This window comes from Geotrypetes seraphini, chromosome 2 (genome assembly GCF_902459505.1).
Source record: "Geotrypetes seraphini chromosome 2, aGeoSer1.1, whole genome shotgun sequence".
NCBI lineage: Eukaryota > Metazoa > Chordata > Amphibia > Gymnophiona > Dermophiidae > Geotrypetes > Geotrypetes seraphini.
In genome coordinates, this window is record NC_047085.1 from 494,294,828 (window position 1) to 494,307,430 (window position 12,603).

At 41.5% G+C, this 12,603-nt stretch overlaps 1 protein-coding gene across 2 annotated transcripts in view; it reads right to left on the reverse strand.

The window, feature by feature from the left end:
• Positions 1-868: 868 nt before the first annotated feature.
• ATP6V1C1 (ATPase H+ transporting V1 subunit C1) overlaps positions 869-12,603 on the reverse strand; it is an 89,968-nt gene continuing 78,233 nt past the window's right edge. For both annotated transcript variants that reach the window (XM_033931930.1, XM_033931929.1), the window contains exons 11-13: positions 8,642-8,739; positions 5,525-5,651; positions 869-1,420 (exon numbers count right to left, since the gene is read on the reverse strand). In XM_033931930.1, coding sequence (XP_033787821.1) covers positions 1,325-1,420; positions 5,525-5,651; positions 8,642-8,739 — 321 coding nt within the window. In that variant the 3' untranslated portion in view covers positions 869-1,324. The remainder of the gene's footprint in view (positions 1,421-5,524; positions 5,652-8,641; positions 8,740-12,603) is intronic.

Sequence of the window (12,603 nt, forward strand, 5' to 3'; positions counted from 1 at the left end):
TTGGAAAGTGGGTAGGAGAAAATAAGTCTTGTTTTTATTCTATTAAGTATATTGTGCTGTAATGATAATAATTTATGTAAATGCATCTTCTTTTGCTCACAATTGATATTCTAAAAATGAATAAATAATTAATAAATAAATAAATATATGATACTATATTATTTGGTACAGCAATGAGAACTCAGAGTCCGATTTCTGCAAATAATAATAAATAATTATTAATATTGACAGGGGTCGCCATGCAACAAATTACTCAAAATTGGAAAGACTATACTAAATTAAATTACACATTTTGGTGGAATTCAGTTTGTCACATATATAAGATGGAAAAGGTGTTAGCGTTACAACAAGGGAATATTCATAATTTTAAAAAAATATGGGGACCATTGGCTAGTTACTCTAATGATCAGATATCTTAGCACATGGATAGAATATATAGCGGGTGAGGGAGGGTATTTTATTTTATTTGGAAATAGGAATATTGACAAAAAGGGAAGATATATATTTTATATTATAAGAGTATTTGAATGTAATTCAAGTGTTATGAAATAATTGTCTTTTAATATGTATTTTCACTTGATGTAAGAAATGAAAAGGAATAAAGATTTACAAAAAAATAAATAAATAAACAAACATTCATGTCTTTCATTTCCTGGCTATAAAACATTTCCAGGCACCATAAAAATTCCAAATGACAGTGCGGTAGTGGTAGGTCCATATGCTGTCCCACAGACCCCCCGCAGAGCTAGACTGTTATAGTGTTATCCTTATTTTGTGAAACACTACTTATACTATTTTCATAAAATACAAGTCAGTCATATTAGCAAGAATTTTCTACCAAAGCCCATCATAACAAGAGAAACAAAACTCGGCACAGGTCTTTGTTTATTTCCTCGAGTGAGTGTTAATACTTACATTTAAAACTTTCAGACTGTACAGACTGAATATTCACATATACCTTTTCTTAGCACGATTTAACTACTGAATACTTCTATAGCTACTATTCAATACAGTGAATGATCAATGGCAACAAATGGAATTACTGTACATTGCCACAAGGAAGGAATGACCTTTTCTTTAAATAAACGATAATGCTTATAAATAAACTCATTCTTTCTACATACCTGATTCATTAAAAGCAGCAACAAGTACACCTTTCTTGAAAAGAAAAAGTCAAGAGATGGACCACGACAGGAAATGTTATCTAGCTTACCGGAGCAAGAAGCAAGCCGTGTTAACAGAGCTTTAAAAGTATTATATTCCAAGTGTACTTTCTGTCCATATTTCAACACCATAATGGAGTTTGTGGGGACAAAGGGAAGCTTCACTTGAAGTCCAGCATATTGCAATCAATCTTGTAGTACACGTAGGGATAGTATTCCTGTTGGCTGAGATTCAGGCCTGGAATATCTGTAGAAGCCTGTGAAATAAGTCAGAATTATTAACATGGTATAATACTACAGCCACTATTTCAAAACACTAGTAAAATGAACTGAAATGACAAAACATTTATAGGTCTGTGCGCTGATATTTAGAAAAAAATCAGATATACATCAACTTTTTTTTGAATTTGGTAGCCAATGGCTGAGACATTTCAACTCCTCCCTCCTCCCCTACCAGGGGTAGAGGAAAATTTGTCCCCATCCCTGCAAACCATCTGATCCTATCCACACAAGCCTTGAATAGTTATGATTTTATATTGAACTTATTTTATTAAAGTATAAAAAGAAACAATATTATGTACAATTGTCATTTTATAAACACAAATAATACAAAGCAAGGATCCACAAAACCCCTGTCTCCCCTCCCCAAATATCCCCTCCACTATCGAGAAAACTGAATAAGCCAAATTGCTACAGAATGCTACATAGAAAAATCATGCTAACAGGACAGGAAAAGTATTAGGGGAGTGCAACTAGGGCAACTGCCCCCTGGTCAGAGCAAGCCCTAAGCCATCTGGAAGCTAAAGAAGCATGGCCTGGGCTTTGCGGTCCCCAGTCTAACACCAGATCTAGCAGGATACATATTTCAAATCTGATATATTCTAATCACAAATCACGTTGGTCTCAGGCGCTGGTCCAGGTTCCAAATACCTAGCTGGATCCCAAGTAGCAAAACAGATTTTATGCTGCTTATCCCAGGAATAATCAGTGGATTTCCCCAAGCCATCTCAATAATGGCCTATGGACTTCTCTTTTAGGAAATTATCCAAACATTTTTTATACCCTGTTAAGCTGATTTCACCATATTCTCCGGCAACAAATTCCAGAGTTTAATTATACATTGAATGAAGAAATATTTTCTCCAGTTTCTTTTAAATCTCCTACTTAGTAGCTTCATCGCAGGCCCCTAGTCCTAGTATTTTTGGAAAGAGTGAACAAGCGACTCACACCTACCCTTTCCGCTCCACTCAACATTTTATAAATCTCTATCATATCACCCCTGAGCCGTCTCTTCTCCAAGCTGAAGAGCCCTAGCCACTTTAGCCTCTCCTGATAGGGAAGTTGTCCCCCAGTCCTTTTTATCATTTCCGTCGTCCTTCTCTGTATCTTTTCTAATTCTGCTATATCTTTTTTGAGATACAGCGACCTGGACTGCACACAGTATTCAAGGTGCAGCCATCCCATAGAGTGACACAAGGGCATTATAACATTTTAATCTTTGTTTTCCATTCCTAACATTCTATTTGCTTTCTTAGCCAGTGCCGCACATTGAGCTGAGGGTTTTTAACGTATCATCAGTAATGACACCTAGATCCTTTTTCTGGGCAGGGACTTCTAACACAGAACCCAGCATCATGTAGCTATAGTTTGGGTTCCTCTTTCCCCACATACATCACTTTGCACTTGCTCTCATTAAACATCTTCTGCCATTTTGATGCCCAGTCTCTCAAAGTCCTCTTGCAATTTTTCACAATCCTCTCGCGATTTTGCCAAACACAAATTCCTAGATCTTGCAGCATTCTCCATCATCTCAATTTTTTAAGTGTAAATTGTGAGAATCTTTTATTGCAGGACACAGTTTGCAAGGCAGGAGTTTGTGCTTCAACTGAAAATAAACATTTATCAAGTATTTGTAAATCTGAGTCTACATTCTCAAATTTTTCAACAGCTTCTTGTGAAAAACTTTAATTATGAATTATCATTAATTTCAATAATCCCTCATTCTATGATTAATCCACAAAATGTCCTTCAAAGTAATTTCCTGTGGAATCCCCTCCAAGTTTGGTTCTTCAGGAGTTACGGAAATCGGACCGTCTTTTTGTCCTCTTAGGGAGTCCTCATAAGGCTACCATTGCATGCTGGATCAAGGAGGCTATCGCTTCAGTGTATCTTCTCCAAAAACATACCTCAGCACAGACTGCACAATCTTACCACTCCACCTGCTGGAGACTAAGAAAAGACTGCTTGTAAGAGGGACTGCACAGTAGAGAATGACACGGTGAAAAAATTGGTCCCCGTCACCGCCCCGTCCCCGTCTCACCATCCCCGTCACCGCCCCGTCCCCGTCTCACCATCCCCGTCATCGCCCCGTCCCCGTCTCACCATCCTCTTCACCGCCCCGTCACCGCCACTGCCACCCCATTCACCGCCCCGTCACCGCCACTGCAATCCCATTCACTTTTCTTTATTTACGTATAAAGGAAACATTCTTTAAAACTTTAAAACTTAGTTAAATATTAGTTAATAACTATACAAAAACAAAACACGCAGAGAAAAAATTAATTAATATAAATTCCCTGACTTCCCTGCACTGTCCCCCCTTGAAGGTCTGTCCCCATCCTGAAAGCCTGATGCCCCCCCCCCGACGTCCGATACATCCCTCCCCCCGAAGGACCGCCGACTCCCCAACAATATCGGGCCAGGAGGGAGCCCAAATCCTCCTGGCCACGGCGACCCCCTAACCCCACCCCGCACTACATTACGGGCAGGAGGGATCCCAGGCCCTCCTGCCCTCGACGCAAACCCCCCTCCCGCCAACGACCGCCCCCCCCAGCTTCAAAATGATGCCTGAAGTTACCTTGGGGGTTCTGAGCACTATTAATTTTAATTTATTACAGCACTCCAGAAATATTTTTCTAATTGTTTTAACTTGGAAAAGCGAACCAGGATTGTCTTAATGAAGGCTTATGTTCTGCACTGCAGCCCTCCTGCCCTCGACGCAAACCCCCCTCCCCCCAACGACCGCCCCCCCCAGCCGACCCGCGACCCCCCTGGCGACCCCCACGACCCTCCCACCCCCCTTCCCCGTACCTTTGGTAGTTGGCCGGACAGACGGGAGCCAAAACCGCCTGTCCGGCAGGCAGCCAACGAAGGAATGAGGCCGGATTGGCCCATCCATCCTAAAGCTCCGCCTACTGGTGGGGCCTAAGGCGCGTGGGCCAATCAGAATAGGCCCTGGAGCCTTAGGTCCCACCTGGGGGCGCGGCCTGAGGCACATGGTCGGGTTGGGCCCATGTGCCTCAGGCCGCGCCCCCAGGTGGGACCTAAGGCTCCAGGGCCTATTCTGATTGGCCCACGCGCCTTAGGCCCCACCAGTAGGCGGAGCTTTAGGATGGATGGGCCAATCCGGCCTCATTCCTTCGTTGGCTGCCTGCCGGACAGGCGGGTTTGGCTCCCGTCTGTCCGGCCAACTACCAAAGGTACGGGGAAGGGGGGTGGGGGGGTCGTGGGGGTCGCGGGTCGGCTGGGGGGGCGGTCGGAGGTTCTTGGGGGGGGCGGTCGTTGGGGGGGAGGGGGGTTTGCGTCGAGGGCAGGAGGGCCTGGGATCCCTCCTGCCCGTAATGTAGTGCGGGGTGGGGTTAGGGGGTCGCCGTGGCCAGGAGGGTTTGGGCTCCCTTCTGGCCCGATATTGTCGGGAAGTCGGCGGTCCTTCGGGGTGGGGGTGCGAGTGGTCCTGCCGGGGGCGGGGGATGTATCGGACGTCGGGGAGTCGGCCGGGCAAGAGGGCTTGGGCTCCCTCTTGCTCCGATCGCGGGTGCGGGTGGGAGCGCGTGCGAGCGGTCGTTCGGGGTGGGGGTGCGAGCGGTCCTGCTGGGGGGGGTGAATCGGGCGTCGGGCGGTAAATAGCGGTTCCTAGAAGGGGGTACATTGGCCCGCGGGGACAAACCTGTTCACCGTTTCCGCGGTCGGTGAATGGCCTTGTCCCCGTCACCGCAGCGACTGCTAGTTTTCTTCCCCGTTTTCGGCGGTGACCCGCGGCTTAAATGCGGTGGCCGCGGGTAAACCGTCACCGTGTCATTCTCTACTGCACAGCCCACTTGTACAGGTTAATGTCTCAGTCTCCACCTGCTGGCAGAGGAATGTAAACCCATCTGTTTCTGTGCCAGTCTGGAGAGACGCTAAAGAATTACAGGACAGTCCAGAGTGATGAGAGAAAGAGGAGGGAAATGTAAATGAGGCTCTCTACAACAGATCTTGCAATCAGAGGTACAAAACCAACAGGTTCAAGTATGATGTCCCTATTGCACTAGATATATTATTCCCAAAATTTACAGCGGAGTCATTACAATGACAGTACTCACATCAATATTTGCTGCTGCACTGCTGTCCAGGTGTTTGTACAAATCATACAAAACTTCTCTCAGCTTCTTCATTGTCTTCTTATTGGGCTGAAGCAGCATTGCCTGGAAATTTACTGGCAATCCGTACCTAGGAAGAAATAGTTTGTGTGTATATTAAAAGGAGAAAAGCAAAATGCAGTCTCTATTTTTACAGAGCACGGTTACAATGATTTCTCATCCTATACTACTGATAGGAATCAGTTGCTTTCAGGACAAGGCAAGATGTTTGGTCATGTGAAAAGTCCTTTGTATTCCTTTCATTATTGAACAGTGCTAAGAATAGCCCCCTGCTTCCCACATGGGGGTAGGGTGGGCAGGAGGGATGAGCTTGGAGCAGTAGGAGCAAAGAACAGCTATACTGCTTCTAATTTGTCCTCTTCCCATCATTGAAGGAGATGGGTATAGCTCAGTGGTCTCAAACTCAAACCCTTTGCAGGGCCACATTTTGGATTCGTAGGTACTTGGTGTGCCACAGACAAAATAGTTACTAAGTTTTACAAAGGCACGCCAGCCGATGTAGCGCAAGCTAAATGCTAATGCGTCCATTATATTCTATGGATGCGTTTAGCACACGCTAAATCAGCTAGCACGCCTTAGTAAAAGGATCGAAGCAGGGGTGGGTGCCGTAGAGGCATTGTGGTTTAGAAGCTGGGACATTAGACCATTTAATTTTTTTCTGTCCCTATATAAATGCCTTTTGGAAGTTAATTTGGTCCCAAATTAATTCATTGTTAGAAAATCATGTTGCCCTTTCATATGATACTATATTATTTGGTACATCTATGTGATTCAAAAGCCCAATTTCTGCAAATAATAATAAACTTTTATTAATATTGACAGAGGTTGCCACTCAACAGATTACTGGAAATTGGAAAGATTATACTAAACTTAATTATACCTTTTGGTGGAATTCAGTATGTCATATTTACAAAATGGAGAGGGTGCTGGCCAAGCAACAAGGAAATTATCATAAGTTTAAAAAGATTTGGGGGCCATTGATTACTTATTCTAATGATCAGATATCTTAAACACCTTGGTATTAGATAAGATAAAGGGAGGGTGGGGTTGGGAAAGATAATAATTGCTAATTGTTTTATTATTAATAAATGGGTGGGTGGGAAGGGACTCTTTTATATTTATATATTTTAAGGATTATAAGTAAGATTGTCAAGTGATTTGTTAAAAATTTTTCTGATTGATTATTATACACTTGTTGTAAGATTTGAAAATGAATAAAGATTTATAATAAAAAAAAAAAAAGGACCCCTATTTTTTCTGCGGCCCTCCAAGTACCTACAAATCCAAAATGTGGATCATCAGAAGCAATTAAGGAAAGATTTATAAACTAGAACTTTCCTTACTTGCTTCTGATAATTTCAGCTACACACAGCTGAAAGTGGAAAAGTATCAACAGCTCTCACCTCTGCCAGCACCGGACACACGCACAAGCTGCGCTGCCTCCAACCACTGCTCCAAGCTGCACGTTCTGGAACGTCGCCCGCCTCACTGCTGCAACCTCACGCAAGCGCTTTCCTGCATCTGCACGTGATTGGACTCCACCTCACAATCGCGTACAGACGCAGGAAAGCGCTTGTGTGAGGTGTCAGCGACCCCTGGACGCGACCGCCGGATACTTGTGGAGTGGACAACGAGGGCCTCAAAATAGTACCTGGCAGGCCGCATGTGGCCCCCAAGCTGCGAGTTTGAGACCGCTGGTATAGCTGAAGCAGACACTGCAGAGCAAAGAATACCTACTCTGGCTGCTCCAGACCTTTTCTCTTCAATCAGAGACAAAATGCTGCGGTTAGGGATAGGACAGAAATAACAAGGAGGCAAGGGTTAAAGAAAAGAGTTTTTTGACCTGCTCTGTCAGCTCCAGTCCGCCTCCTTCCCTCGAAGAATTGCTTGTTGCCAGCAGTGTCAGAAGGAAGGAGGGAGTTAGAGCAGAAACTGCCCCAGGGCCATAGCTGTGATTCTAATGATTGTGGGGAAGGAGAGGATGTAAATATTGAAAGACAAATGACAAGCAAGGGGGTGGGGGCACGTAATGAACTGTGATAACATTATTACATTACAGAGACTTATATTCCTCAAATACCAGCTGTTCACTGCAGATTACAAGAGCAAGAGTCAGGGTCATATCACCCAGAAAATACATAATATAATCTTAGTTAATAATAACAGATATCTAGCTAAGAAATTTCTTACATAAAATAGTTATCAACATTTTTTTGAAATGTAATTTCGCTCATATCTTAACAGTAAAGGCAGATTAAAACTGTCTGAAAGAATATGAAACTATTTTCGACAGCTGATGTTTTTAAATATGGAAAAGTTCTCCAATTATTAATTTCATATTCCATAACCTGGATGACCTAACAGTGAATTACTGCATGGAGCTTGTCCATACAGTATTTTAAATACCAATGCATTTCTTAAATTTAACCCTGGCTTCTATTAGGAGCGAATTAAGTTCATAATACACAGGAATTACAGAGTCATATTTGCAATGTGAATAAATCAATCTTGCAGTTGTATTTTGCACAATTTGCAGTTTTCTAATGGTCAATACAGAACATCCTGCAAGTACTACATTGTAGTAATCTATTCTTGATAGTAGATTAGATTGACAGGCGATAAGCGCCACATTTCTCGGCACCAATAACTTAGGCGCAATTTATAGAATCAGAGCCCTTGAGCCTTCACATGCAAGTGCCCAAGGGCAAAGCAGCCTTGGGAAATCAAATCATTTTGACTGCACAGCCAGCATAGGCAAGAGTGACTGGAGATCGTGCCTGACCCATCAAAGGATTAAACCACCAGGGCTTCTAAGATAGGCCTGGGATTGGGTTTACAGATCGTGAGAAGATGGTGGAGAGTTTTTGTTTCCACGGAAAATGCACTAGCATTTTCAGCCAAATCCTGAATATGGGCCAGTTTCAGTGCTGAAGTTGAAACCAAAATTCAATCAGCATCCAATGCCAAGGTAATTAATTGGACAAGTGAATGGATTGCATCATCTACAAGGAGTTAAAAATTGTGAGAGAAATTCATATTATTCCCAGGATCCTTCTTTACCTTAAAACAGATTCAACAAAAACTCTTAATGCTTTAACGTGAATCCATGCGATGAAAGCTTCACTGAAATTCACTTTCAGCCATCGAACTAGAGGACCCTAGAGGAACAAAAACAGGGCATCAGTCCATCCATTAATTCTATTCATATCTGAAAAGCTTGAACAAGAATACAAATAGTATGATAAGAGGAGTTCATCTGATGAATGAGGAAACACAAGTTATAGAGAAATGCGATAATCACAAAAAATTAAGGACCATATGTTTTAGAGAAGATGGAAATACGAACAGCTTATTGGAGCTATGAAGGAATATGAGGAAAGGACAGGGGAGATATGATGTAGACATTCAAATACTTGAAGGGTATTAACATAGAACAAAATCTTTTCCAGAGAAAGGAAAATGGTAAAACCAGACGACATAATTTGAGGTTGAGGGGTGGTAGATTCAAGAGCAATGTTAGGAAATTCTACTTTACGGAGAGGGTGACTGAGTTCAAAGAATCGTGGGATGAACACAGAAGATATAGAATCAGAAAATAATAGTAAATATTGAACTAAGGCCAGTACTGGGCAGACTTGCACGGTCTGTGTCTGTATATGGCCATTTGGGGGAGGATGGATTGGGTAGGGCTTCAATGGCTGGGAGGGTGTTGATAGGCTGGAGTGAGTTTTGATGGAGATTTTGGTAGTTGGAACCCAAGCACAGTACCGGGTAGAGCTTTGGATTCTTGCCCAGAAATAGCTAAGAAGAAAAAATTTAAAAAATTTAAATTGAATCAGGAAGGGCAGATTGGATGAACCATTCAGGCCTTTATCTGCTGTCATCTACTATGTTACTATGTAAGGAGTAAGGTTTGGAAAGGATTTATTGATATGGCAGGGTGGTAAGATTCCACTGATTGCTGGGGGGGGTTGTTTTGTTTTCATGATTGCAAATCACATTGGGCAGTTGTAAACCAGGACTGTGGTATAAATGAAATGAAATTAACAACCCACTTCAACAATATATCCTGCCGAGAGGTTAAGAGGCTCACTTTCAAAGCAGACAGACTTACAAAGTTACATTTGCTGCTTTGAAAATGAGCACCTACATGTTGGGAAATATTCTAAATTGCTTCAACAGTACAATAACACTATTGTCAAAATATCAATTCTTAGGGTCAAAGGGAAGATACAGTTTTATTCAATTCAAATGTGTATTTGGAGTAGAATGGGTGCAAGTGGATCGATTTTTCACTCCTTCACAAATTTCAAAGACTAGGGGACACTGGATGAAGTTACAGGGAAATACTTTTAAAACCAATAGGAGGAAATATTTTTTCTTTTTTTTTAATTCTTTATTCATTTTTACATATTACAACAAGTATATAAGAAAAATCATTTGAACTTATAAATATACACTTAATTAACTTTCATAAATCATTAAAAATATAACTTTTCAGCCAATACCTATATTCTATAATATTTTGAATATTATAGTATCTAAACAATTGATATCAAGTTAGAAAACCCTCCCAACCCCTCCCTCCCCTTATAAAAGTTCCATTCCCAATACATCAAAAACAGTTAAATACCCAACTATGATAAACCTGTGCTAAAACTACTTTGCCTCCTTCCGCGCTACCTGCAATTCCGACTAAATTTTTGTAAATCCGTGTTCAGACCGGATCCTAATGTAACGGATGTGAACCGCCTAGAACTCTTTGGGTATGGCGGGATATAAGAACCTAATAATAATAATAATAATAATACTCTTATACATTATAGGATTTAATATTTATTACCAATCCACACCCCTCCACGTCAAATATCTTACTTTGGGAAAACGTTATTACTCATTACAAAAATCTGTTAATGGTCCCCAAATCTTCTGAAATTTACCAAAATATTCTCTTTGTGTCTATTGTGCGCTCCATTTTATATACATGACACAGAATTCCACCAGAAACTGTAATTTAATCTGCTATGATTTTTCCAATTGAATGTAATCAGTTGAATGGCAAGTCCAGTCAATATAAATAAAAGTTTGTTATTATTTGACGAAATCTGACTCTTCGCTCTCATTGATATGCCAAATAAAATATGTCAAGGCTACCGGATTCTCTAACATCCTATTGATTTGAGGCCAAATTGATTTCCAAAATACTAATATAAATGGACAATAGAATAAAAGGTGATCTAATGTCCCAGCCTCAAGATGACAGTGCCAACATCTATTAAACTTAGAGCTATCTGGTTTTTGTAAACGAACAGGGGTCCAAAAAGCTCTATGCAAAAGAACCAAGGAAATATTTTTTCACTCATAAGAACATAAGCAATGCCTCCGCAGGGTCAGACCTGAGGTCCATCGTGCCCAGCAGCCCGCTCACACGGCGGCCCAACAGGTCCAGGACCTGTGAAGTAACCCCTCTATCCCCTTTTCCAGCAGGAAATTGTCCAATCCTTTCTTGAACCCCAGTACCGTACTCTGCCCTATTACGCTCTCTGGAAGCGCATTCCAGGTAACCACCACACGCTGGGTAAAGAAGAACTTCCTAGCATTCGTTTTGAATCTGTCCCCTTTCAATTTTTCCGAGTGCCCTCTTGTTCTTTTATTTTTTGAAAGTTTGAAGAATCTGTCCCTCTCTACTCTCTCTATGCCCTTCATGATCTTAAAAGTCTCTATCATATCCCCTCTAAGTCTCCTCTTCTCCAGGGAAAAGAGACCCAGTTTCTCCAATCTCTCAGCGTAAGAAAGGTTTTCCATTCCTTTTATCAGACGTGTCACTCTCCTCTGAACCCTCTCGAGTAACGCCATATCCTTCTTAAGGTATAGCAACCAATATTGGACGCAGTATTCCAGATGTGGGCGCACCATCGCCCGATACAACGGCAGGATAACTTCTTTTGTCCTGGTTGTAATACTCTTCTTGATTATACCTAGCATTCTATTCGCTCTCTTAGCAGCCGCTGCGCATTGTGCTGTCGGCTTCATTGTAATGTCCACCATACCGACTTGAATTTTTTTGTTGTTGTTGTTGTTGTTGAGGCAAGCATCAAAACTTGCACACATTCAGAACAGCTCTAATATATACCCTTACCATATTACTTCATGTGCTAAGAATATCAGAAGTGGTATATAGTTATATTAAAGGTTTAATCAATAATTATGAATGTAATGTTTATATGATATTTTAGATTACAATATCTGTGGGAAGAATGGGTGGTGAAGGGAGTAAATTTATGTATTTAAGATGATAATAGAAATAAATTCAAGCGATGTATATAAGTTCAATTGATGTAATATTGTGTACTTAATATAAGATGAAAAAATGAATAAAGAATTTGAAAAAAAAGAAAAAAAGAAGTTACTGTATTCAGCTCCATCTTGCAGCCTATCATAAGCACAAACAACGAAAGACCTAGGCAGGAATACAAATCCATGATATAAACTGAAAGCAACTGGATACAGACAGGAGCACCAGATACAGAAGAATATGTGGATGCCTTTCTGTTCCTTACATTCCCTCTCCCTTGTCGTTTTTTCCCATACCCTAGCTTTTTATTTTTTTATATTGTACCCTTGCCCTGTTCCCATTTTGTTTTGATCGTTTTGTCTCTTTGTCCTGTGTAAATTATGTAAACCAGTAGAGAATGACACAGTGACAAAATTCATCACCGTTCCCGTCCCCGCGGATAACCGTGGGAAATAATCCCATGTCATTTTCTAGTGTCTATTTCAACCTCGGTCCTTCTACACCAGCATTCTTCAAAGCAAAGCTTGCGGGTCAGTGGCTGTGGCCATTCATACTCTCATTCTTATGGGAGCCAAGGATAATGAAGCCATTGTGACATCACTGATGTGATTGGCTCTTAGGCACTGGTGGAATGAGGCATTATGACATCACAATATCTGCTTTGGATACCAGAGACTGTCATTCTGTAGTGTCTGTTTCAACCTCAGTCCTTCTACACCAGCATTCT